Source organism: Microtus oregoni, unplaced genomic scaffold (genome assembly GCF_018167655.1).
Source record: "Microtus oregoni isolate MIOR12 unplaced genomic scaffold, Mior012 000019F_ref0000042, whole genome shotgun sequence".
NCBI classification, from domain to species: Eukaryota; Metazoa; Chordata; class Mammalia; order Rodentia; family Cricetidae; genus Microtus; species Microtus oregoni.
This window is the reverse complement of record NW_024543078.1, coordinates 36,949,170-36,977,133: the sequence shown is the minus strand read 5'-3', so window position 1 is coordinate 36,977,133 and position 27,964 is coordinate 36,949,170. Positions and strand designations below refer to the sequence as shown.

General features: G+C 41.6%; 1 protein-coding gene across 1 annotated transcript in view; it reads left to right on the top strand.

The window, feature by feature from the left end:
* LOC121459292 (ATPase MORC2A) overlaps positions 1-27,964 on the top strand; it is a 44,774-nt gene that overhangs the window by 11,916 nt on the left and 4,894 nt on the right. The window contains exons 5-23 of the mRNA XM_041668844.1: positions 5,809-5,877; positions 6,385-6,475; positions 9,722-9,830; positions 17,305-17,464; positions 17,577-17,688; positions 18,161-18,286; positions 18,827-18,906; positions 19,709-19,791; positions 20,015-20,100; positions 21,161-21,301; positions 21,389-21,543; positions 21,694-21,822; positions 22,414-22,519; positions 23,135-23,267; positions 25,582-25,656; positions 25,743-26,123; positions 26,613-26,744; positions 27,150-27,204; positions 27,709-27,850. Coding sequence (XP_041524778.1) covers positions 5,809-5,877; positions 6,385-6,475; positions 9,722-9,830; positions 17,305-17,464; positions 17,577-17,688; positions 18,161-18,286; positions 18,827-18,906; positions 19,709-19,791; positions 20,015-20,100; positions 21,161-21,301; positions 21,389-21,543; positions 21,694-21,822; positions 22,414-22,519; positions 23,135-23,267; positions 25,582-25,656; positions 25,743-26,123; positions 26,613-26,744; positions 27,150-27,204; positions 27,709-27,850 — 2,365 coding nt within the window. The remainder of the gene's footprint in view (positions 1-5,808; positions 5,878-6,384; positions 6,476-9,721; positions 9,831-17,304; positions 17,465-17,576; positions 17,689-18,160; positions 18,287-18,826; positions 18,907-19,708; positions 19,792-20,014; positions 20,101-21,160; positions 21,302-21,388; positions 21,544-21,693; positions 21,823-22,413; positions 22,520-23,134; positions 23,268-25,581; positions 25,657-25,742; positions 26,124-26,612; positions 26,745-27,149; positions 27,205-27,708; positions 27,851-27,964) is intronic.

The following is a 27,964-nucleotide window of genomic DNA, read 5'->3' as shown; positions in this document are numbered from 1 at the left end:
AAGAAATGAATCCACTCACTTCAAATCAAGCAGAAAATCTCTCACAAGTGTACCCTCCATTTCTAGATTCCAGTTAATTCCAGATGTAGTCAAGTTGACAACCAAGAATAGTCATCACAAGTCCACTCCTTGTCAACTTGACATACACTCATATCTCTTTATGCTGTAATTATTTCTAAATGAAGACAATAACTAGGTCATAATAATGCCTAAATATAATGCAATTATCCCACATATAATTAGAAGCACATTATATATTTAACCAGGTCATAATTATGCCTAACTTGATATAACTATCCATTGTATAACCACAAATGCATTATAAATCTAGAATAGGTGGCAGTGTCCCTTGGGAGGCATTCTTTTAGTATCTCAAACTTATATCACAAGAAGGAAAGTGAAGGAAAACACAGATACCTGCATAAACACATTTTTAACAAAATACAATACTCATGTCAACTATGATCCTTGTTTCTGTTACTGGTCATGTGACCTTAGCTCTATTTCCTCCACCCTTGCAAGCATCTCAGCAGGTCTTGGTTCTTTTCCTGGAGGAGGAAAGGCAGAAAAGGCAAATCCATAGCCAGAATAAGCATCTACTCTAGTAAGGACAAAGTGTTCTTTCTATGGAGGAGATGGTCCAGTGTAGTCAATGTGTCACCAGGTGGTCTGGTCACCCTGGGAAATGGTTCTGTATCTGGGGCTCAGTGATTGTCTCTGCTGTTGTCATATCTGGCTCTCAGCAAGCAGTAGCTGTAGCCAGGTCACTTGGTGAGTTGCAGTCCATGTTGTTGAGCCCATGTATAACCTTCATCACTGCCACCATGGCCGCTTTGTTCATTGATCCCATTGGTCAGTGACAGGAATGGCTGAGGAAAGAGGCTACTGTCCACAGAACAGGTCATCCTATCTACTTGATTATTGAGCTTCTCAGCAGAAGTCACTTTTTGATGAGCATTTACATGGGACACAAGTATCTTCATATCCTTTGCCCATTTGGAGAGATCTATGCACATACATCCTCCCCAGATGTTTTTCTCACCTAATTCCATGATTCTTTCCAAGTCCCTGACCATCTAGCCAATCCATTGGCTCTAAGCCCATGAATCAGTAAATAATTGCACATCTGGCCATTTCTCCTTCAGAGGAAGGATTAATTTCCTTGGTCAAAGGTGAAATAGGCAGTATTTCAAGGGATGGTACTGAGGGTACTACTTCCTGAGGTGAGGGAAAAAAAAAAAAAACAAACCTCGAGAATCTGAGAATTCAAAGTTCTCAGCCTCAGTAGGTTCCTCCCATACATCTCCACTCCAAGTTATAGGATCCCAGTTTCCACCAGCTAATGCCCTTCCTTTAACTGTGGATACCATCCATCTGAGGCTGGAACTTGAGTTTTCTCTGTAATTCAGCCTTATAATGAGGGCTTTAGCTTGATTTTCTACAACTTGAGTTCTGTGGCTGCTGGACAGAAGATTCTCTTCTAGGCCACACTTAGAAACTTTTAGACTGTTTTTGTGCATCTAGAATTGGTCAGTTTTATCACTAAAATTCTGAGATACTAGAAGTTGATTGGTTTTTGTCACAGAGCTCATCCCTATCCTTTGTCAGTTCATCCAGAGATAAATTAAGCAACCAACCAGCACGATCATTTCCCTTATTTTTCTCCAAACTGTCTAAAGTTTCACATACAGGGTCCCCAAATTCTTTCCCACTCACAATTGGTGAACCAGGATAATCTAAAGCATTTATCTCACTATATGGTTCATACCATGGGCTTTCAATATTCTTTGAATTCCCAGGAGAAGGGATAATTGGAGAGGCTTCAGTAACTGTAGGTGCTAGCAAATTGAAAAGCCTGTTACAGATACTTAAAAGATTCATCCTTACACTTTTGTTGTTCTAGAGCCAGATTTGGTACTAAAATTTGTAATTAGGGTTCTCTAGAGTAACAGAACTTATGAAATGAATCTCTACATATAAAAGGGATTTATTAGAGTGATTTATAGGTTTCAGTCAAACTAATCTAACAGTTGCTGACTATCTAAGAATCCAGTAGTTGCTCAGTGCACAAGGCTGGATGTCTCAGCTAGTCTTCAGTACATGCTGGATACCAGTGAGGTAGGCTTCAATGCCAGTGAAGGAATGGATGGGCGAGCAAGGTGGGGGCAAGCAGACTATGATATAGAGAGCTTCCTTCTTCCTGCCCTGTAGAGGTTTCCAATAGAAGGTGTGGCTCAGATTAAAGGTGTATCTTCCTGCCAGATCAAGGCACCTGTCTTCCTTCCTCAAAGGTCCAGATAAGAAGTAAATCTACTCACTTCAAACCAAGCAGAAAATCCCTCACAGTTCTACTCTCCATTGCTGGATTCCATTTAATTCCTGATGTAGTCAAGTTGACAATAGGCATTATAAATAAAACATCTTTTTGAAATGTTAGGCTTAAAACTGGATGCTGTGACATCCTCTATTGTTTGCTCAGTTGGTTTTACTTTTATATTGTAAGATCATCTTTGTCCTAGAGTTACGATGACAGTGACAGAGTTTTTAGTTATTGTCAATTGGCTTTTTATTTGTTTTCTGCCCATTCAATATTTATAGCAATACCTTTTTGATCATTTTGATCCTAAAAACTTGAACAAGGAAATAGAAGACAATTCTTAAACTCAGTTTGGCTAATGTGATATATTTTATTGACATTCTTTTCTAAATCTGAAAGATTTTCGGTCATATTTTGAGCATATGCTCAAAAAAAGTTTGTTTATGTGGAATATACAGTTTTGAAAGTCTTTGTTTATGTGGAATATACAGTTACTAGATAACCCTCTTCATGGAATCTTTTGATAAGTGGAAATAAACACAGAACCTCTGGTGTTGTATTGTTAGGAAGATTCTCTAGATAAGACAAAGGACTTAGAGTAAATTATTTTGGAGAAAAAAGAAAATATAATGCCTACATATCAGCTATTCACAAATTCTGAAAGCTACCTGTAGAAAAGGCTGCCAAAGTGGTAGAAATACTTTGGATTTTTTTGTTGTTGTTGTTTGTTGTTTTTGGGCTTTTAGACAGAGACACGCTATGTAACTTTCTAATCTTAGAGGAAAGTAAGAGGAAAAAGTAGTATTGTAAGACTTGAACATGATGATTGCTAAATCTCCTAGATGGTGCCACCTTTCCAGGCCATAGCTGAGTGTGCATGCAGGAGTGCTGGCAGTTACCTCTCAAAGAAACTGACTATTCACATCATTTCCCAGAAGATAAAGAAACATGAGCCTCCACTTGAAGTGATGTTGAAGGAATATATCCTCATAGTGGTCTTTCTAAGAAGTTATAAAGAAAAGATCTTCTTTATTCCCTTCTACCATCTTCATTGGGTAAATTTTAGCAAGGAAATTTAAGAAAGTTAGGTTATAAAAGGAGCGCTCAGTGTGCTTTTTATTTGTTTTGGGGAAAGTTCGGAGGATGAGATGAGGCCTTTGCTCTCAGAACCTAATACCTAATTAAAGAAATGGCACACTACAAATGGTTACAGATGAACAGATAAACAGTCAAGACAGTAAGAAACTGGGTACTGTAGCACTTGGTGTTAATCCTTAACAGGAGGTAGAGAGGCAGGAGGATCAGTGTACTCATCTTGACTATTTGGGGAGTTCAATGCCAACCTGGACTCTTATGGTTTTATAGTACTGTAAACTGAATGAAGAAACTTACTTTAAAAATCTCTCTCTCTCTCTCTCTCTCTCTCTCTCTCTCTCTGCGCATGTGCATGCGCACATATGCCACATGTGGGGGGTATACATGGAGGCAAGAAGAGAGCATTAGATCCTCTAGCATTGAAGTTACAGGTGGTTTTGGGCAACTCAGTATGGTTCTTGGTGACTGAACTTGGGTCTTCTGCAAAAAGAGTATATGCTCTTAACTACTGAGTCATCTCTGTAGTCCCATAAAACAAAAACAAAAAGCCAGACAAAAATGAAGCTTTGAGATAAATCCTTGAACTAGGAGAACTTGAACCCACATTTGAAGCAATGACTGCTGAAATAGCCTGACTCCTTTACCCTAACACAAGCCTAGGAAGTCAGCTCTGGGGTATTATTCAAGGGATTTCAGTGGTCTTGGGAACTTTTCAAGTGGCATTTGTCTCAAAACAGTTTTTAGATCCCAAGAGAGTCTTGATAGTTTTCTGACTGTATACAACAAATGTCTCTGGGCAGGTGCTAGGACACTGCTGCTACATGCTCTGTCCCTTATCCATTGTGAGTCTCTATTTGACTGTTTCTTATAGACGGAACTTGGGCAGCTTTTAATACTTTAAAAACAAGAACAATAAAAAACCCTTGTTCCTGCTGGCCACATTTCTCTTGGATGAGCTAGATTTTGATAAGAAGTGCTGCCTTAGGAGAAATGTTCTCATCTACTACGATCTTCTAGAAGAGCCTCACTCTGGACCTTTGAAGAGGCATTTGTTCAGCCTCCTGAGCATTGAGAGATACTTACAAGTCCCTGTGGTTTATGGCCCATCTAAAATAGTATTTTAATTTGCATTAGTTTGTTTATTTAGCAGAGTGCAGTCACGACTCATTTAGTTTTACCCTGTGGGGGGAAAAAGCATTTAAAACAGATTTGTCAGGATAGATAATTGTACAAAGTGAACTGAAGCTTGGACTCTAGGAACTAGGCTCCCAAGTAGCCTTGGGCCTTGACCTTATATTATTTTACACAGCTTCTTCTTTTTTGGTAGATGTGTTACTTTTATTCTTATGCTGAGCAGTGGACCATGAACAACATCTGTACTGGGGAGGTTGATCTTAGTGGTTCTTTACATGGTTTGTTTGGGTCCTGCTTCAGTTTCCGCCTCACTCCCTTTTCTGTTTGATATCTACATATCTGATTCCAAGACTAGTTTTCCCATTGTTTACATAGTCTTCACTGAATTAAAAGTCACCTTGAAAATTAGTATAGCCTTTTTCCTTATTTGAGAATCTTTACTCTATTGTTGCTACTTGCTATGAGTTACCATATGGTGCTCGTATAAGAATGGAGGCCACAGTTTTGTGTCATGTTTCCTTTTTGTTGGCTAGTAATCCCTGCCAAAACTGTGCTGAATATTATTGCTAAAGGTCTGTAATTCTGACAAGGCAGGTCTATCCCAGAACTAAGAACCACTTGCTGAATCTTGTGTCATTTCGCTTTTCAAGGGCCCATATCTAGGAGGGGATATGACAGATATACAGATAGCTCACAATCTGCAGTTAGTCTAGAGGTGATAGTATATAAACATAGCAATTAATCTTTATGTGGCAACTGCCACCATTGTGCTTATTACTACATGTTGCATCGTTGAATGTTACCTCAGACGTAGATCACAAAGGAAGGTACCCTGTTGAGTTTGAACAGTTGATAAGGTATAATACATAATAGATTACTTAAATGACTTGGGGTCCATGATGTTGGACAGATGTAATAGTATATCATGTTGATATATAAAAAGGTATATAGAAAAATAGATATGATATATAAGAAAGAAAGATATAAAAGATATGCATATTCAGTGATCTTGAATGTTAAGTACTGGTCTCTTCTAATAGATTCTCTGAAGCCTTGTTGTGAATTAGAAAGCACTAGAGAAGCTTCATGTCCTCAAGAGCCCTGAAGTTTAACTCACACTAGCTTAGTAGTACTATTAGGAGAAACTAGATTTGAACTAACCCATCCTTTTATACCCGGCTTCACTTTGGTTCACTTTCTGTACCCAGGTTGTGGCCCTGTAAGTGGTAACAGCCCAGTAATGGCAGCTGCTTCTTTTACAGAAAGGCGGGATGACCTTCGAGGAGGATTTATGCTTTGCTTTTTGGATGATGGAGCAGGAATGGATCCAAGTAAGTGGTTATGGTGACTGTTTCTTTTTCAGAACATAACAATTTACTATCAAAGGTGCTTTTCTGTGACCTCACTGTTGTGGCTAGACGATCCACCTAGGGAATGAGAAGCTGTTGCAACATCTCAGGCTTTATTACACTGTGTGTTTGCTGGGTCTTGTCTTAACATAGGAGGTGTTTGGACAACACGGAATGTCAATCTGAAATCAGTTAGATTACCTGTCTCTTGACAATGTGTTTATCAGCTTGCACAACATCCTGGAGCCGTCACTACTGAGACTTCTTCCCCTGAAACTGTTCACCATGTTCTAGTAACAACACAGGGCACTGTGGTGGTATTGATGGACTAGGCAAGGATTACTTTCTTATGCCTCATGACTGACTTTCCTTCGAGAGAGGTTTTGTTGGCACAGAGCCTTGCTTATATTTAACATGACTCACATCTCTAGCTTTGAGAAGTCTGGGGAAGAAATGCTAACTTTTTATTTCTCTTATCTACCACTTGAGGTGATGCTGCCAGTGTGATCCAGTTTGGGAAGTCGGCCAAACGAACTCCTGAGTCCACCCAAATTGGGCAGTATGGCAATGGATTAAAATCGTATGTATATTGAAAGCCTGCTGTAGGGCTGAACACAAAATCACATGATGTGCTCTTGCTGTTCATCCCTTTGTCCCTCTAGGACTATTAACTCTGGAGCAGTAGGAGAGTCAGAAAGGAGAGATGGTTGGGGGTGGTTTACCAACTATCTAGCTGAATTTTCTCAGTAGTTTTTGAGTAGTATGAGTATCTAAAACACTGTTCTCTACAACTGTCTCTCTTCCCTTATTGAATAATAGATAGTTTTATCCCGTGTTTGAAAATGTGGGTGGTTCTCTTCTGGGCTGGGGTGTATTTGAGATGGCAAGGGAGTCACTTCACAATGTATCAGTATGCTTGTGGTGCCGGACATTGGGGACCCAGAGTGAAAAAGGGGCAGTTCTCCTGGAACGCCCTGTGTGGACATCCTCTAAGGCCATATTGTAGGAGACCCATCTTATTCCTTCAGTCTATTGGGATATCCCTTGGGCTTTGGTTCCCACTTGTTTAGTGCTTAGAATGTGTTGTTTGTAGCATTAGGTCCTGCTTGTTGGGGTTTCTGTCCCACCCAGTTCCTCACAGCTGGCAAGCCCCAAAGAAAATTACAGAGGTCTCCATAAGTTATAAATTCATTGATCCATTAGCTTAGGCTTCTTGTTAACTCTTATAACTTACATTAGTCCATTATCCTACTATATGTTAGCCACATGGCTCAGTACCTTTTTCAGCGGGGCAGGTCACATCCTGCATCTTCGGTGTCTGAACAGGACTACACAGGACTGTGGAGGAATGGGCTTCTTCCTTCCCAGAATTCTCATTGTTCCATCTCTACTTCCTGTCTGGTTGTCCTGCCTATACTTCCTGCTTGGCTACTGGCCAATCAGGGTTTATTTAAGACATAATTGACAGAATACAGAATTGTCCCACACTAGTTGTTCTGGTTTTTGAGTAAAGCTCTGAGGAAAAGGTTTCTGTTTCTGAAATGTTCACTTCCAGCTGTACGTACCTTTGGGTAGAATACTATTTAGTGGAGTTTGTGCAAATGAGATTATGACTCATGTTCCATCTTGCTGTGGAAGTGCGTTGTTTTATGTGAGAAAGGGTGGTGGTTTGATCTGTCAACAGCCTCAGTTGGGCTTCATGTGCATTGTGCTTTGGGTGTGGAGAAGAGAATGCTTCCAAAGAAACCAGGGCCCTGGTTCCTGGGCTTTCTTCTCAGGGAAGGATCTGAATGTTAATAATAAGCATTCCCCATGTGCCAGAGGGTACTGTGGCTAAAAACTTTGTATGGGTGATATCATTTAAGCCACACTTCAGCCTGTGATAGGTGGGTTTTGTTAGCATTCTCAATGAAATTTAGATGTATATGAGTGAAATGACTTGCCTGATGGTATAAAGGTGTTTATTTGAAGGGTGAATATATAAACCAGGTCTTTCTGATTAGAAAATGGAAGGGACTGTCCATTTGACTTTGGTCAAGGGTTCAGATCTCAATCCAGCCATTTATTCACTAAAGTTGTGGCTTCTTGCAAATTGATCATACTTACAAATAGTTAGGATCACCTGTTATTATTGCCTTGAGAGTCCCCAGACTGTGATCACAATGGGAGCCTTCCCCAGAGGATTCTGAAAATCTAAGACCTGTAAAAACCGAGGTCTCCAATAGAGTCAGCTCCTATCTAGTCCTGCCAGTTCTGCAGACTCAGCTTTACCTCTCTGACAGTTTCCTAACCTAGAAAATGAGGTTCTAACTGCTGATACTCTCCTTAGGAGCCGGTTAAGTATGACTCAGAAAGTACTTAGAAGACTGAGAAAGAACATGTACAGAGTTAGAGTGCAGTTATCAACATGTTTTGGAGGCTTTTATGAAAGTCCCTTTGAATTGGAGCCATCTAGTGTTCAAAGTTAAGAAGTTACATGAGGTGATTTACAGTGAGAATAGGGTTTAGCAAAGGTGGTGTTTTGGGGTTTCTGCTAATCGGACCCTATTGTCAGGATCAAAAACAGAAACAAAAAAGATATAAAGAAAGTCTTCTCAAGTTTGAGTAAAGGCAGTGCTGTCCACAACCTGCAGGAAAAGTAGTCCTATCTTCAGGAAAAGGAGAATTGATAGCCCCCAGAGCATCTACTTAGTGTCTTGGGAATTTTCCTGAGTGCTTGGGAAATGCGACATGAGATTCATTTATGTGTCTGGCATGCCAGTCTGAATTGTATATAGAGATTAATGAGGCTTCCTACCATTTTCTACTCCCAGAGGTATTGTAAGGACTAATGAGATAATAGCCAGAAGCTGTTCAGAAAAAAACGGAGCTAAACAACCTCATTGTTGAGTAGATAGTCTTACTGCTGCTTCATACTTCTGCTGTGTCCTGTGCTGCCGGAAGAAGCCTGTCTCTGCCTGCTCCAATAGAGGATTAACATGGCCAGACAGGAAGGAAGCCATTGACATTGATTGCATTTAGATTTTTTTGCCAGATGAGTTTTGTTTTCCATTGATTCTAGGGATTGTACCGAGGCCCTTGTACATGCTAGGCAAGTGTTCTACCATTCTGCTGTATGCCAAGCTCCAAACTGCCTTGTAGAAGACGAACTCGAGGCTATTTCAGAATTAGCTCAAAGTAGCAAAGCAATTCTGAGACCGAAAATGGCTAGAGTTACGGGACATGGATGTACTCCTCTTTGAACTATTTTCAAAGATCAAATTTTGAACTGGGCCTGATATCATGATCGAAGAAAAAAAATTAGCATTTGTGTTTTGATAAATGTTGCATTCATGCTGATTTTTGAAAGACTTGTGAGACTCTTCTCTTGACAGTGTAGTAAAAAGACAGATAGAAACAGGGTGTTGCCCAAAAAGAAGATGATGTGTTCAAGGTGTCCACTTTTGGAGTTAAACGAGTGGTGTCACAGAAGACCCCATGAACCTGGAGCTCCATTAGATTCTCTTGTTAGGGCTGTGGCAGTAAGCTGGGAGGAAAGCAAACCTGGGACTTGTCGTCTGAGCGATTATATTCTAGAAGGATGGTGAGAGGGAAGTTTGCTCAAGGAGGTTATAGACTAAGGAATTAGAGACCATTAGGAAGGCACAGCAAGGAGTGCTGGCTGAGTGCAAGTGGACAGGGGCTGTGGGATCTCTCGGGAGTAGGGCCATTGGTGGTCTTGAAGAGGGCCCTCTGGTCATACTCAGTAATGCCAAGAAGGTGCTCTCCCTTTCCAGATGAGCTTTGAGTCCTTGGGAGAGTGATCTGTTTTCTGTTTCCTTTTCAGGGGCTCAATGCGCATTGGGAAGGATTTTATTCTCTTCACTAAGAAGGAGGACACCATGACCTGCCTCTTCCTGTCTCGTACCTTTCATGAGGAAGAAGGCATTGATGAAGTAGGTTTTATCCTTGTGGCCTGAGTTGCCACTTGACATTTACTGGGTTTATCTGTTGTTCTGAGCTCTTTGAAGTTGTAGAATTGAAGCACTTGCCTGCTCTTATGGGATGAGATGGGTGGATGCATTGGTTGGAGGATGGTAAAGCAGATAATACCTTTATGTGAGAGGAAGTGAAATGTCCAGGTAAAGACAACAGCTTTTCTGTTTTTGAGAAACTGTAAAGTGGCCAGAAGTGAGAGTTGGATTCTAAGCTTCTCCTTATCTGCAAGATACCCCAGTCTGTGGAGAACTGTTACTCAGGCGGGTATTTTGGGCTTCCCTAACTGATTGGAGATTATAGTTGATGGTAATAATAGGACATCAGTGTGTTTGTCCTCTGAGGATTATTTTGTGGAGTGTGTTGTGAACACATTTTCTTTTTGAGGAAATGTGTCATGTCGATCTAACTCATGTCAGAAGCCATGAGTCAGATCCCTAACCAGGCAGGTTGTGAAGCAGGTAAGTATTTGGAAAACATTAGTATGAGCTCATTGTTAGTAGCGCCTTCCACCTGCTCTCACTAAGAGCTGCTTCCTTGCCCCAGTGATTATTACTGTCCTGAAAGACAGACTTAGAAATATATCTTACTTTTAGAATATATTGGGATTGGAAAGATGGTTCGGCAGTAAAGAGCACTGGCTGCTCTTTCAGAGGACCAGGTTCAATTCCCAGCACCCACTCCCGTTCCACAGGATCGGATACCCTCCACTGACCTCTGTGGGTACCAGGCATGCTTGTGGTGCACAGACATACAAGCAAGCAAAACATCCATATGCATTAAAAAAAAACTTTTTTGGTAATTAATTAGGCAGTTACCTAATTACAGATGTCTAGATTATTCTCTTTGTGGTTTGGTGACTTAAATACTGAAGAACAAATATTCTTTTCTTTTTGAGACAGAGTCTAACTGTGTAGTTCTAGTTGTCCAGAACTTGTTATGTAGACCAAGCTGACTTAAACTCATAGAGATCCACCTGCCTTTGCCTCCTGAATGTAGGGATTAAAGGCGTATATCACTGTACTTGTCAAAGAGCTGTTTCTTGCTGGGGGAGTAGGGAAGGTCTGGCCAGCTCTTCAGGTGTGAGTAATAGAGGCTAGAGCTTGAGAGGGATCTAGAAAGTGTGGAAAGTAATTCATAGCTGTCACATAAGTAGATGATCCAATTGAGAAGTTCAGTCTAGTCCCCTCTGTTGGTTAGCAGTGATTGAATTCGTACTGGTGCTGTTGAAATCTGAGTATAAATTTGTGGCAGATTTATTGATGTTAAAACAGGCATGTTTTTCTACCATTTTTATTTATCTAGTTAGTCGACTTGTTCACCTGTTAGGTATGGTTTGTTACCCTATTCAGCATATTTGGAGAGAAATACACTGAGGCTATAAAGAGAAAACTTCTAAAAGAAGATAGGACAGGAAGACAGCCTGGACTAAGGTATTCAGAAATGTTGCCTAGTGAAGGAGTCTTGGAGTCAGTGAAAACATTCTTTTTTTTAAAATTTTTTTTTAAATATTTATTTATTTATTATGTATACAATATTCTTTCTGCGTGTATGCCTGAAGGCCAGAAGAGGGCACCATACCTCATTTCAGATGGCTGTGAGCCACCATGTGGTTGCTGGGAATTGAACTCAGGACCTTTGGAAGAGCAGGCAACGCTCTTAACCACTGAGCCATCTCTCCAGCCCCTTTAAAAATTTTTTTAATTATTGATTTTATTGAGCTATACATTTTTTTCCTTTCCTCTCCCCTCCCCCTCCCCTTCAACCCTCTTCCATGGTCTCTATGCTCCCAATTCACTCATGAGATCTTGTCTTTTTCTACTTCCCATGTAGATTAGATCTATGTATGTCTCTCTTAGGGTCCTCATCGTTGTCTAGGTTCTCTGGGATTGTGATTTGTAGGCTGGTTTTTTTTGCTTTATGTTTAAAAACCACTTACGAGTGAGTACATATGATAATTGCCTTTCTGGGTCTGGGTTACCTCATTCGATATGATGGAAAAGCATCCTTCTTAAGCTCCTGAGGTTGGTGCTGGGAGAGAGGTGGTCTTTGGAGAACAGGACATAGCAAGATTGGGCTGATGCTCTGGGCCTTGTTTAATGAATGGGATTTTAATCAAGCAGTTCTTAGTACCAGAATCTCTTTAGAAAAGTCTATGTGGTTGCTTCACAGTGTTCAGATTAGAAAGATTTAGAGTGGACCGGCAGAGAGGTCCTGACTGGCTGTGCAGTGATACAGTATTTGATGATTATTGGAGGGAGTAAGGAAAGGATTAAAGAGACTTGCAGGTTCTGTTGTGGCAGTTGGAGGTAATGGGCCACTACCTGGGGAATGAATGGAAGGGGACAATATGGAGAGAGGACGATGTAAGTTAGTTTGGGGCATGCAAAGTAAATTCTGGAATTTGGGGGCAATAGGCTTTCTTTTCTGTTTTTGTTGTTGTTGTTTGTTTGTTTTTGTTTTTATGCATCCTTAGTCCTAGACTCTGGGATTATTAGTAGCAAATAAGATCACTTAAGAAAGAAAGTAGAGCAAGAAAAGGACTTGAGAGCTTAGCAGGCCAATATTGAAAGGTGTGTGTGAGGAGAAAGTCTAGGAAGAAAACTGGGAGATGGTGACATAAAAGCTGAAGGAGAAATGACAAGTAGGAGCGGTAGGGAAAGTTAGTAATTTAAATTGGTTCACCTGGAACTGCTTAAAATTGGAAGGTATAGATACATGTTCACAGAACGCAAATAGAACTTGATTCCCTTGGTAGAAAAGCTAGATGAAATTTTTTCCTTACTTGGTCCTAGAAGGTCACTGTTTTGGATTGTATTCCAGTCTAGACTCTGCCAAGATTTCAAAATAAGATCATTTTCAGCCCAGGAGGAATGTGTCCAGACCAGCCCCTGTGCTGAATGACTTCAGCATGAAGCTTCTTTAGAAAACCAGCAGTGTTGGAGCTCCTAATGAGTTATCACCCAAGCATGTGTTAAGATACTGAATTCCTTTGTCTTATGTGGGGGCAATTGGCTTGAACCCATGAGGTGCTTCATTTGGTTTGCTGCACAGAGAATCCCTTCAGCCAACCCATGCTGAGTTCTGCAAGGACTGCTGGCTTTGAGCAAGGGATGAGGACATGATGAAGCCACTAGGGAAGATATTTGAAGGGGATCTTTAAAAAAAAATTAGACATAAAATCAATTTTCATATATGTTGAGGAATTATTACAATAAAGTACACATCTATGTAGTCATAATCATAAACCAAAGTTAGAAGTCCCCTGTCATTCCTGATCTGTGTAGTCCTCAGTGTGCCCCTGGGGAAATCACCTTCTGATAACTTTAAGGATCATCACTTGTAGTGATGAGCTGCAGGCAGGCCTGCTTTTCATCCTGCCTGGCTCCCTCATGGTTAGCTTTACACCCTAGATAACAACATACAAACTGTATTCTTTTAAACACTGCCTGGCCCGTTAGTTCTAGCCTCTTATTGGCTAACTCTCACATCTTGATTAACCCATTTCTAATAATCTGTGTAGCACCACGAGGTGGTAGCTTACCGGGAAGGATTCAGCATGTCTGACCTGATGGCTGGCTCCATAGCGTCTGACTTACTTCCCTTCCTCCCAGCATTCTGTTCTGTCTACTCCACCCACTTGATTTTCTGTCGTATCAAAGGGCCAAGGCAGTTTCTTTATTAACCAATGAAAGTAACACATAGACCCTCCTCCATCATTTCCCCTTTTTCTGTTTAAACAAAAAAGAAAGGCTTTAACTTTAGCATAGTAAAATTACATATAACAAAACAGTTATCAAGCAAGAATTATAGTTACAATATTTATACCTATTTTATCTTTTATCATAACTAAGGAAAACTATAACTATCCATTCTTCAACTCCATCAAAGACTCCAGAAGGATATAATATTACCTAAGTAAACAAGAAGTAAGCAACTTCCAAAACTCTAGAAATGACAGAGACATCTTGCTGTCTGGACAGTCACCTAAAGTTCCTCTGTACCGTTTGGGCATCTATCTTCTGCCTTCAGGCCCATAGTATTCAGCAGACTCTTCCATGAAGCAGGAAATTTCAAAGACAGTTCAGTCTCTTTTTGCTGTGTCCTGCAGAATGTCTCATAGACTCTTTCATAAATCAGGAACCCCGAGAGACCATCTCACCTTTAGGCAAGTTCAGCAGTCCTCTCTGTGGGTTCTCTGTGTCCAGTTTATGCAACAGTCCAGGCAAGAGCAGTTTCTTGCCCAAATGACTATCAAACTCCATAAGGAGCCTCTTCGATGCCCATCTTCCTCTCAAAGTAGCTTGGTGCTGTCAGGAGCAGACATGTCTCACTATCATGAACAATCCTAAGTTATTAAGACATTTAAAATGCCATATTCTATAGTCTTTGAAAGATATGAAGAATGCCTATCTGAAATATATCTATGCACATCTAGAAAATCTTACATGACTACAAGCTTGACTATTATCGATGATTATCCACTAACAACCTATATTTTCTAATTATACATTACATTTTTAAATGAACTACACAATCACAATACCTTAATCAAGATCAGAAATGCATATACATATAACAAAATTGACCTTAAAATTATATCAATAGAGTAAAAATTATACCAATGTAAATTATTCATGTCTATATCATTTCCCCCTTTAAATGTAAAAGAACATTTATAAACAATATTTGGGAAGATGGGCGCAGTTTTTTCTCTCCAAACTGCTTCGTGTTGAATGGGGGCACTGTTATTTAGGTCTTTCACAGTATAACCTGTTGCTAGGTTCATCTCAGTTGGCAGTTGAGCAAAGTAATTTTTTGAAGGTGTTCACAGCAACCTTTCAGGAGGGCACAGTCTATCATACCATATTGGGATAGAAGCAATACACAGGGTCTCATCCTCTGTGAAAACTAAAGAAGAAACTTCTTTCCAAAGCATCATGCCCTTAGATCCAAATTTTAAAGTCAAAGTATTTTCAAAATATCTATCTTGGATTAGTTCAGCAGCATTTATAAACAAATATCTTTTAGCAGCTGTTGCTCCTTCCTCAGCATTCAAACAATTCATAGTATCAAGATTCTCTGTGCATTTTCCATCTTTGTGTGGCTTTATTTTAACCTCTATTTCATTTATTTTTATTTTTACTTTTATTTTTTGAGGCAAGTTCTCTGTATATCTTTGTCCTGGAATAACTCTGTAGACCAGGCTGTCCTTGAACTCTCAGAGATCCGTCTGTCTCTGCCTCCCAGGCATTGGGATTAACGGTGTGCGCTACCACACCTTGAAGTCACAAAGGTCAATCTACCTCTGCTCCTTGAAGTCTCAGAGGTCAATCTACCTCTGCCTCCCAAGTGTTGGAATTAAAGGTGTCTACTACCACACCCAACTACTCTCTTTCTTTCTTTTTTAGGAACTTTAACCTTTAGCCTACATATATTTTTTAACACATAGTAAACCATTTAGAGGTTTTCTTCATCTTTGAATCTATCTTTACTGTATATCTCTCTTTTTGTGAACACATGTGTCTTTAATTTAATGAGCAATATGGGTAGGATTAAAGCTGTGGCTTTGCTGGCTGGATCCAGCCTATTCCTTAGCTTTCTGCTATTCCAGCCTTGTGGCTGAGGTACCGGCTAGAACCGTGTTCATTGCCACAACTCTACAGTGTTTCAAGGTCCCTGCTAGCAAGCAAGCTGCAGCATTCTGCTCACGGACCACACTCAGTCGGACTGCCTGCCTGAAAGAGTCAGAGTTTGCCTTGGCAGGATGACCCAGAAAGTCAGCATTTTAAAGCGGCACAGCTTTTTTCCTGCTACGGCTGAAAACCGAAAAGCATGTGTTCAGCTTTTCATCAACACGATTTATGTGTTTTGTGGCAGGACCTCTTAAAAGAGCTGCAAGGTTTTGCATCTAAAGCTGAGTCAGGAAGCCTCTCTTAGATGAGAGCGCTTGCTTGCCTCTAACAAGCAGAGCAGACCCGAGAAATTTCTGCTACCAAGAAAACATGCTTTACTCTATTCTTTCCCAAGCTTTCTCAGGCTTTCTGTGGATTCAGTTGTCCACGTCTGGGTGCCATTTGTAGTGATGAGATGCGGGTAGGCTTGCTTTTCATCCTTCCTGGCTCCCTCATGGTTATCTTTACACCCTAGATAACAACATACAAACTGTATTCTTTTAAACACTGCCTGGCCCGTTAGTTCTAGCCTCTTATTGGCTAACTCTCACATCTTGATTAACCCATTTCTAATAATCTGTGTAGCACCACGAGGTGGTAGCTTACCGGGAAAGATTCAGCATGTCTGACCCGATGGCTGGCTCCATAGCGTCTGACTCACTTCCCTTCTTCCCAGCATTCTGTTCTGTCTACTCCACCCACTTGATTTTCTGTCGTATCAAAGGGCCAAGGCAGTTTCTTTATTAACCAATGAAAGTAACACATAGACCCTCCTCCATCAATCACTTTTTGGAAGGTGTGAGGCATTGTTTGTCACTAGTGCGTGTGTGTTAGTTTTTTGTACATGTACACATGGACCGACAATGTAGAAATTGTATTCCTTTAAGATAATACTGTGTTTGTGAGATTCCTCCATGTTGATGTTTGTAGCTGTGCCTTTGTTCATTTTTATTACCATAAACTATTCGTTTAGACACTGTGTTGTAGAAGGAGCAGCGGGCTGCGTTCCTGCCTCCCAGCTCCCGGCCGCCTGGCTAGCTTATGCCCTGAAATAACAACACACAAACTGTATTCATATAAACACTGCCTGGCCCATTATATCTAGCCTCTTACTGGCTAACTCTCACATTTTGACTAACCCATATTTAGTAATCTGTATAGCACCATGAGGTAGTGTCTTACCAGGAAGATTCTAGTGTACGTCCATCTTGGACTGGAGCTTCATCACGTCTGACCCAGAGAGGAGAGGCATGGTAATTGCCTCACTTTCTCCCAGCATTCTGTTCTGTCTACTCCACCCACCTAAGGGCTGGCCTATCAAATGGGCCAAGGCAGTTTCTTTATTAACCAATGAAATTAACTCCTCCATCACTATGTAGTGAATATTTGAGTTGTTCCTGTATATGTATGCTGGTAAATATGTGCAAAAGTTCCTTTGGGGGTATTTGCCCAGAAGTAGAATTGCTGAGTTAGAGGTTATATTTTGTGTTTCTAGATTAGCTAGATAATTGTAAATGTATTTTCCCTTAATGGTAAAAGTAGAATTTTTACCAAATTAATGAAATGGCCAAAGACATCCCAGATAGGCACAGAAACCTTCAGGGCACAGACTAGCATAATGGTAAGAATTTGAGGAAGGACCAGAAGCTGCAGCTGATGCCAGACTACATAACTGAAGAGACAGGAAAGCTGCATGTTTCGGGGAAGGTGGTTCTGGATCCCCAATCACAGTGTTCATCTGTGCTCACCCAAAACAAAGGTGATAGTCCCATTGCCTACCTGGAATGCTCGAACACGGGAACCTGTCACAGACAATGTGGAGAAGTTTGCCATTGAGACAGAGCTCGTCTACAAGTACTCTCCCTTCCACACTGAGGAGCAGGTGATGGCCCAGTTCATGAAGATTCCCGGGAATAGTGGTAAGTATAGGCTTTGGACATGTAGCCCAGAGAATCTGGGAGCCCTAGAGCCTCTGGTGGTGTAGGAAGGAGCCATGGTTGGCTGGCAGAGAAAGGATTTCTGTTTCCTCAGGAACACTGGTGATCATCTTTAATCTCAAGCTCATGGACAATGGAGAACCAGAACTAGACATAATCTCAAATCCAAAAGACATCCAGATGGCAGAGACCTCCCCAGAGGGCACGTGAGTATGGCTGGAATGGTGGCAGGCCCTGGAACTGGTCTTTACTCCCTTAGGAGATGACTTCAGGGGAAAATGGAAAATCACTTTCATGGCTTTCCCTTGGCAGTATTGATAGAGCTGAGAACTCCTAACTGCTTAATAGCAGGACAGTGGCTCATCAGTGAAACTAAAACAAAGACTAATGATTCCCTGTTCCAACTCTCCCATTTGATAGAAGAATCTGAGGCCTGGGTCCTAGTGGCGAAATTGCACCGGGTTCCCTGTAAGGGCCAGCTGAGGTATCTGTGGGGCATCTGTGCTAGGGATATGACTGGGGAGGATGTACCTGTGATGAGGGGCCATTCTGGTCAAAGTGTCAAGAGAAGCCAGGATGTGAAATGAATATTGAGGAACTGCAGAGCAGAGAGGAAGTCATTAGCTTTGGACTTACCTTGTTGTGAAGACAGTACCTCTCAGTTCCTGCTATTTCCAGGAAGCCAGAGCGACGCTCCTTCCGAGCCTATGCTGCTGTGCTCTATATTGATCCACGGATGAGGATCTTCATTCATGGACACAAGGTGCAGACCAAGAGACTCTCCTGTTGCTTGTATAAACCCAGGTAAGAGCCTAGTTACCATGATCTGGGCTGAGAAATGGGGCCTGGCCACAGTTCTCTGGGGGTGATGTTAGGATGGTGTAGTATGAAGACTCTACACTGCTTGCTGATTGTGCCTGTTTAGCAGAGAGTCTTTTCCATGGTGAGGACGGAAGTGACAGACAGGCTGCTGGGTGGTTGGCCAGGCTGGTTCAGAGATGTGCCTTCTGAGATGTGGCGAGTGGCACGGGCAGCTGTCTTATCTCAAGTTCAGGGGCCTAGCCTATAGGCCCTTTAAAGGAAAGGAGAAGCCATGGCTTATTACTGAGGTTTGTTCCTGCTCTAAGATTAGTGATCCCTGCTGAACACCAAAGACACATCAGGAGACTGGGGACAAATTGAATAATGATTTGAATCATTTTACTAAAATGAGCTTGGATCTGTTTCATCACAAAGAGCCAGGGCAGCACCACATAGGAGGAGGCAGAGTACTTCCTGAGCTGTTCAAGTTAGCTACTTGCCCCACTACTGCTTGGCCCTCAGGTTGCTTTTTCTACTCTTCAGAATGTACAAGTATACATCAAGCCGTTTCAAGACTCGGGCAGAACAGGAAGTGAAGAAAGCAGAACATGTAGCACGGATTGGTAATGCTACTCCCTGTGTTAGGAGGAGGGATGAAGTTGGGGCTACCGCTTGTATTAAAAGCCTAGGTCAAGGCTGTTCCCCTACTTAGATCCAGTCCCTCTTCAATTTCTCCATCTCTAATGCCATCGGCACTGTTGTCTCTCTAGATTTGACTTTCCCCTCTCACTAGTTATAAGACTTAATGCAGGACTAGAGTGGCATAAAACAAATCTATAGATTCATTTAAGTCAGATACCAAGCCAGATATAGATTCAAGACCAGATTAAATATTTCATATTGCATACTGCTTCAGGTTATCCTGACTCTAGGACAGAAATCTCAAGGTTTCCCCCCGGAATAATTATAATTTTCTTAGCTCTTTGGTGGAGGCAATTGTCTAAAGCATTCTTCAGGCTTCAGTTCATACTGAAGGTTGAATTCCCATTGAATAATTTTTTTTAACTATTGTAAGTCATTTGTGAAACAAAAGGGAAATATAAATAATGCTTTGCTTAGGGTTATGATTTTGAGATAGACTTACTTACTTTATATCCCATGTTGGCCTCAAACTCAATGATCCTCCTGCCTTAGCTTACAGATTACTGTAAATATAAGATGTACCATCTTGTCCATGACAGTTTTGAATGTCAGTCGTTGTTTTGTTGTCTTTTTGTTTGTTTGTTTTGTTTTTTCTGGTGCAGTTCTGTAGTTTAGGCCCAGAGACTTCCCCATTTGGCCCTTGTTGTTAGTATGCACTTCTTGTGTAGCAGGGATTAAGGAAGGATGACAGAGTTCTGAACTTTTGATTTCTTCTGGATTTAGCTGAAGAGAAGGCCCGTGAGGCAGAGAGCAAAGCTCGGACTTTAGAAGTGCGAATGGGCGGGGACCTGACACGGGACTCCAGGGTAAGTCCTCAGACTCAGACTCTCTTTCCTTGCATATGTGGATTGGAACCCAGCATCCTGACCTTAGTAAAATGAAATACAGCTTTGAAGTTTGTCCCCAGTAAGGTCACTTTTCTATATAAAGGTATAATCTTCAGGTGTGTTTTAGTATCCAGGTGATATCATATTACTTAATGTAGCATAAAGCACTTCCTCCCCTGTCTTACTGGTTATGTATTGGCAGGTGATGTTGCGGCAAGTCCAGAATACAGCCATCACCCTGCGTAGAGAAGCTGATGTCAAGAAAAGGATCAAGGATGCCAAGCAGCGGTTAGTACTTGGGACAGACCTTTGGGCTTTTAAAATTATGTACCATTTGCACTGGCAGGTTGCCATTTGCTACCAAGTTTACTTGGAGAAAAGCATCACTGCTGTGATTGCAAATGCTGGTCAGACGCTTCTGATCCTGCAGAAGGCAGGCAGAACTGACACTTAACTCACTGCTATCCTTTTCTTACTCTTTTCTGTTAATGTTGTACAAAATATCCATTGTGTAAAACTTGAAAAATAGACATTTAAATAAATGTGAAACTCCCTTATGCTTACAAAAATATGAATTTTTTTTTATATGTTCATAATTTATTTTCTCTACTCATTATAAATGTACAATGATACTATAGATTGAATTTTGTGCCTTTTGGTTCTAACTCATCAGATCACTGACCTTAACTCTGTTTAGAGCTTCTCAGGCCCTAGGGCATGAATTTCTAGCTAATTCCTTGTTACAAGCAGAAGTTTCAGTTCACTTCACTCTAACTTGTCCCAAGATTTTCTTGACATGTCATATGAATGTCTTCTCTTAAGTATTCTTGTTAATTTTTTGCCTTTTAAACTCTTATTGTTGTATAAATCAGGCGTATTAGTGAACACCTTTAATCCCAGTACTTGGGAGGCAGAAACAGGTGACTTTCTCTGTGAGTTTGAAGCCAGCCTGGTCTACAAAGCGAGTTCCAAGATTCTGTCTTGAAAAAACTAAACAAACCGAACTATTGCTGTTAACATAATTGGGATTTTGAGGATGGTATGATTATAATGTTATGTTTATTCTACTCTCTAACTCTCCTTGCAGAGATTTGCAGCAATTTCATAGTACCACATTCATATTTAAATCATCTCTGTTTTACAACATGAAAAAACCCCAGAATTCTGTTTATACAGAGGGTCACTGAACAGTTTAGATCCATATCAAGTCTAACATCACACATTGAATGGAGATGGAAAATTTTAACATGTCTCAAAAATCTTAACACACCATTATTACCATATTGTTTTTGTGCTAATGAGTTAATAGGCTTGATGGTTTTGTTTTTGTTTTTTTCCTCTTTATTAGAGCACTCAAAGAACCCAAGGAACTGAATTTTGTTTTTGGGGTCAATATTGAACACCGGGACCTAGATGGTATGTTTATCTACAATTGTAGTCGCCTGATCAAGATGTATGAGAAAGTGGGCCCACAGCTGGAAGGGGGCATGTGAGTACTGCTCTAGGAGAGGTTTTCCAGCCCAGGGTGAATGGCAAAAGAGTTTTGGTGACAGTTGTGACTTCTTTGTCCTTGCAGGGCATGTGGTGGGGTTGTTGGGGTTGTTGATGTGCCCTACTTGGTTCTGGAACCTACACATAACAAGCAGGACTTCGCTGATGCTAAGGAGTACCGGCATCTACTGCGAGCAATGGGGGAGCACTTGGCACAGTACTGGAAGGACATCGCCATTGGTAATGGGATTGGGAGCCAGGCCTCAGCCTCTCTTTTATCTTGAGCTTTAAGATGCTTTTATGGCTTGAGAGGGTGAGTTTATCAGTTAAGAAGATGGTGAGGCTGATGAGGCCTGCTTCTTAGGTAATGTGTGGGCATTCGCCTTCTAGCCCAGCGTGGAATCATCAAGTTTTGGGATGAGTTTGGCTACCTTTCTGCCAACTGGAACCAACCTCCATCCAGTGAGCTGCGTTTCAAACGCCGGAGGGCTATGGAAATCCCAACTACTATCCAGTGTGGTGAGTTGAATAGTGAGAACTCTTCTCCAAGCTCCTATCGTGAGGATCTGTGCCCTCCTGCTGGCCTTCTGACTTGACTAATATTCATAAACATAGCTTCCAGCAGGAACAGGATCTGTTTGGCAGTGGCTCTGTGAGCACAGTCTTGAAGCTGTGTTAGTTCTCCAGTTTCTCTTAATGATATGGACAGTCACACCACCTTGGAGACATTTCATACCACAGCTGGGCCAGGCTCAATAGGTCTAGTACCGTGTTGTTTCTAGAATGAATAAATGACTGAGCCTAGAGAAAGGAAGGGCTGGTGGCATTTAGATTCCATAATTTTTTTTTTTTTTTTTTTTTTTGGTTTTTCGAGACAGGGTTTCTCTGGTTTTGGAGCCTGTCCTGGAACTAGCTCTTGTAGACCAGGCTTCCATAATATTTTTAATCCTTGCTCCAATCTCTGTCCATAAGGTAAATGTATCAGTTTTGTAATAATAAATAAAGAGTGTTGAAAGTCCAGGACATCTTTGCTAAGATGAGGAGCCTGGATTCCAGTAATTGTTGATAGGTGTGGCTGACATGTAGGGAGGGGTGTTTTCTTTCTTGCAGATCTGTGTCTGAAATGGAGGACACTCCCCTTCCAGCTGAGTTCAGTAGAAAAAGATTATCCTGATACTTGGATTTGCTCCATGAACCCCGATCCTGAGCAGGACCGGTGAGTCTTTAACAAGGATTATGTTTGCTCTTCCCTCCCTATTACAGTTTTCTTTCTGTTGCTGTGTAGACATCACAGAACATCAGATATCACAGAAGCAATTTGGCTTATACTTCTAAGTACAGTCCATCGTTTAGAGACGTCAGGAATCTGAAGTAGAACCGTGAAGAAACATTGTTACAGTGGCTCAGTAACTCAGGCTCATGCTTAGCTGGCTTTCTTGTACAGCTCAAGACTGCCTGTCTTGGGATTGCCATCTATAGTGGGTTGGGGCTCCCATACATCAATTAACAAGGTAGTCCCTGACAAACATGGAATGCCCACAGACCAGTCTGATCTAGGCACTTCCTCAATCCAGGCTTTCTTCTCAGATGACTCTAGGCTGTGTCAAGTTGACAGTAAAGCTAACTCGACATTTACCAGCCCCACCACTGTTCCCTCCACTCTTGGGGTATTTCTTGAGGGCAATGCTGCATGGTTTGTGCACAAGAAGGACAAATAAATGTGTCCTGTAACATACCATTTTTATACATTGGAAGCTCTGTGGTGGTTGTAAGACAGCAGGTCTCTATCTTATCAGAATGCTGCTTTGCCACCAGTTTCTTTCCTTTACAGCTGTGAAGCTTCTGAACAGAAGCAGAAGGTTCCCTTGGGGACATTAAAAAAGGACCTAAAGACACAGGAAGAAAAGCAGAAGCAGCTGACAGAGAAAATTCGCCAGCAACAGGAAAAACTAGAAGCTCTTCAGGTACGCCATCATGAGCAAGTGGGCAGAGCCAGCCTGTGTCAGCAGTCTGTCCAGGATAGAAGCTTTCAGTGGCTTTCGTGTCCCTTCCATGTGTTCACACCAAGGTTTTCTGACCCCGAATTCCAAACACTTTTCCAGTGCACCTTGTTGATTATTTAGGTAACAAACTATTTTGTTTATATATCCAGATTGGTCCGATGTATTTAGAATGTATGAGCATTCCAAAAAACAAATATCCTATCATAGAAGAAATCACCACTAACTCAATAGTTTTATAACTTTTTTTTGCCTCCTCCTCCCGTTAAGAATTAAACTACTTTGTCTATATATGTATTAGGCAAGCTGTACCACTGAGCTACATCCCTAAACCCTTTTCTTGCTTTTTATTTTATTATTTTTCTTTCTTTTTTATTAAGATTTATTTATTAAATATACAGTGGTCTGCCTGCATATGTCCCTGAAGGCCAGAAGAGGGCAGCATTTTTCATTCAGATGGTTGTGAGCCACCATTGGTTGCTGGGAATTGAACTCAGGACCTTTGGAAGTGAAGCCAGTTCTCTTAACCTCTGAGCCATCTCTCCAGCCCCTTATTTTTATTTCTTTAAGTCTCTGAGTTTACCTTTAAGGCTGGTCTTAGACTTAAGATTCTCTGGAGTAGCTCTTTCCAATTTTGCATGAAGGCCTACACTTAAAAACCTCTCTATATAATTTTTAGTGTTATAGCCAACCATCCCATGTTTATTTAATATATGCATATATTATTTTTAGTGCATAATAATTTTTTGGTAATTTGTGAAATTGAAAAGAGTTTACAAGCCAGGCGGTGGTAGCACAAGCCTTTAATCCCAGCACTTGGGAGGCAGAGGCAGGCGGATCACTGTGAGTTTGAGTCCAGCCTGGTCTACAAGAGCTAGTTCCAAGACAGGCTCCAAAGCTACAGATAAACCCTATCTCGGAAAGAAAAAAACAAAAAAAGAAGAGTTTACAAAATGTTATGGTTTTAAAAGAATTCTCGGGGACTGGAGAGATGGCTCATAGATAAAGAGCACTGGCTGCTGTTCCAGAGGTCCTGAGTTCAATTCCCAGCCACCCACATGGTGGCTCATGACCATCTATAATGAGGTCTGGTGCCCTCTTCTGGTAGGCATGCAGGTGTACATGCAGAGCACTCATTAAAATATAAATAAATAAAATTTGAAAATAAAATAAAAAATAGCCTTGCAGGCAATGTACTGTTTTGCATTTTTTCAGTTTATTTCTTCTCATATATTAACATCCCAACCAGTTTCTCCTCTCTCCTTTTCTCCCAGTCATGTGCCCTCCACAATTTTGCACGTTTTCCCAGTATGTAGAAGAGTTATCTTTATATTGCAAATTTGATCAGCAAAGATTTTTTTATTTTTAAGGTTGATCAAATTTTCATATGTGCTTAATGTTTCATGATTTCATATTTTTTAAATGATTAATTTTTATTATTTTAAAAATGTGTCTGCCTGTACATGCACAGGTGTGTGCATGGAATGTGTGCAGGTGCCTGTGGCATCCAGAAGAGGGCATCAGATTGTGGATAATGGGAACTGAACTCTGGTGCCCTATAAGAACAATTTGCACTTTTAACCAATGAACCCAATTTTGTATTTATTACAAAATTATTTTCCTTTCTTCTGTGTCTATACTTAACTAACTGAAAATGCCTTTTACGGGGGGGGGGGGGGGGGAGTGAGTTTAGAGAGACAGGGTTTCTCTGTAGCTTTGGAGCCTGTCCTGGAACTAGCTCTTGTAGACCAGGCTGGCCTCAAACTCACAGAGTTCCACCTGCCTCTGCCTTCCAAGTGCTGGGATTAAAGGCTTGCGCCACCACCGCCCGGCTTGTAAACTCAATTTTCAATTTCACAAATTGCAAAAAAATCCCGAGTGCTGGGATTAAAAGCTTTTGCCACCACTGCCTAGTTTGGAAATGTCTTAAGCATGCTGAATTCCACTCCCTTCTCTGGCCTCATGCCAACTTCTCTCACCAGTTCTTTCCCACCTTTTTGGTTTCCTTTTTAGAAACTCTAAAGACTTCCCCAGTCTCTCAGTTGCTGAATCAGTCACTTAGGTACCCTTTATATTTATATCTGTATGCATATAGATGTATATCTGTGTGTATGTATGTATGTATATAATGTATACGAATATATACATGCGTGCACACACATACTGCCTTTGTAGTGATAATAGCAAACTTTCAGAAATAGACCTAGATCACTGTCTTAGGCACATAGTGAGGGTCCAAAAAGATTGTAAAGAATTTATCATTACCTTTGTTTTGCAGAAAACCACACCCATCCGCTCACAAGCTGACCTGAAGAAATTGCCCTTAGAAGTGACTACCAGACCTTCCACTGAAGTAAAGCCCAGGGACATAAGGGAGGCGGGGCTCTTCTGGTGTCTTAAGCTAGGACCAATGTTCCCACTGTTTGGGCTTTTTTTTAGGAACCTGTACGGAGACCTCAGCGTCCTCGGTCACCCCCTTTACCTGCCGTGATCAAGAATGCTCCTAGCAGACCCCCTTCTGTTCAAACTGCTAGACCAACTAGCCAACTCCGAAAGGCTTCGGTTATCAGCAACCCCCCAAAGCTGCCTGCTACTGCAGCCCGAGGTGAAACTAGTGTATCCAGGCTGCTCCAGCCAGCTGAGGCACCTCGAAAGCCTGCAAACTCTCCCATCAAGACTGCACCCCGACCCACCCCTCCTGTGCAGCCCCCGTCACCATCTCTACTCCCGAACTCCAAGAACCTTCGGGAGATTCCTGCTCAAAAAGCCATCAAGACTCCAGTGGTCAAGAAGCTGGAGACACCTGTTAAACATTCCGTGGTGAGACACTTTGCCTCCTCCATGTTCCAGCTCATTAGCAATGCTGTAGGGGAAAAGTTATACTAGGGGAGTCCAGGATCACTGAATCTCCATGCTTTTCTGATGCCTTTGAAGAAGAGGAGCCTATATAGCAAGAGACTTGCTCAGAACTTACACAGTGAGTTTTTTACCCAGCAGACCCAACCTTGGTCTGCTGCAAACTTGAGTCAGCTCCATTGGCTTCTTGTTAACTTGGTGACAGACAGCTTTGGTAGATTATGGCAGTGGTCTTTGTTTGTCAAGGAGGGCTTGACTAACTAAGGTTAAACGAGAATCTTCTCTGGTAACAAGTGTTGTCAAAGTCCACATAGTATAAGTACCAGGAAGTTGCTTATGTGTGTACTGAGTAATTCTGAGCAGGAACTGACATAAGCTCTTTTGAATAGTTCAAAATCTGTACAAAATCTGAAGGCTGAACAGGGCCTTCATGCTCCTACTCTCCTGATCTAGGTCACCTCAGGGCGGAAGCGGAGTCTTGTAGTCTCTGATGAGGAAGAGGCTGAAGAAGAAGCTGAAAAGAGGAAAGAAAGATGCAAGCGAAGCAAGTTTTCTGTGAAGGAGGAAAAGAAGGAGGCAAATGAGGTGGGTGATCACATGAGGCTCACAGGGATTGCCTCCCTGGGCCTCTGCCAGCACCCATTGTGTTCATGACCTAAGGCTTTGAGCCTGTTACCCTGATGGGTAGAAACATGGGGCCAGGTAGGATCTTGAGGTTTGTTCTAATAACGGGCCAGTATATATGTGCATGTGTGTGCGTGTGTGTGTGTGTGTGTGTGTACACCTAGGGGCCTAGAATCACTTGAAATGTGTCTCTTGCCTGTTGTTTTATTCATAAAGGTGGTGGAAGGGTAGATACCTGGGACAGCATAAAAAAAAAAAAAAGACATGTTATAGCTGGTGACCATGTATAGCCAGTAACACAAAAGAGCCCTCATTGACAAACAGTGACCACTTGAAGAAGCTTCTAATAGACCGTTCTCCTCGCAGCTCTCAGACAGTGCTGGGGAAGATGACTCAGCTGAACTCAAGAAGGCTCAGAAAGGTAAGTTTAGGGAGTCCTGTCAGCCTGTTTTGAAAAAGGAAATAGAGCCTTTATTGTCAGCAGCTTCCTCCTTAAGTTAACAGCTCTCTGGGCTTGGTTTCTATAGTTGGTCCAGCTTTCCCTTCATGATGTTTAGTTTTACTTGTGATGCTTGAGATTTTTGAGCAGACTTGCATTAGATGGTCCAGTTTGGCCTTGAATTTGTAATCCTCTGGCTCAGTCTCCCAGTGCTGGGATTAAAGACACGAGCCATCATGCTTGACTTGTGGTTTTCTGCTTTTGGGTTTTTTTGTTTGTTTTGTTTTGACACAAATTCTTTGGTGTTTGCCCTTGGCAAGTCACTCATCCTGTGTCTTGGCTCTATGACAGATGGAAGAATCCGCATTGCCAAACTTCAGAGTGCATACTGGGGGACTCACCTGGGGACCTTTTACAAGTACAGCACTGGCTAAGTCGGGAGCACTGATGTAGTTGTCTGGTTTTCACTTGTGTTTGAATTCTCAGATAAAGGGCTGCATGTAGAGGTACGTGTGAACCGGGAGTGGTACACAGGTCGTGTCACAGCTGTAGAGATGGGCAAGAATGTGGTCCGGTGGAAAGTGAAGTTTGACTACGTGCCCACAGACACAACACCAAGAGACCGCTGGTAATGCCCTCTTCTGGGATGTCAGAATAGCAGAAGTTAACTAGGGTAAAGGAAAGCGGTACCCTCATGTCCTTCCTAGCAGCCTGTTAGGAGCTTAGGACAGACATGATACGC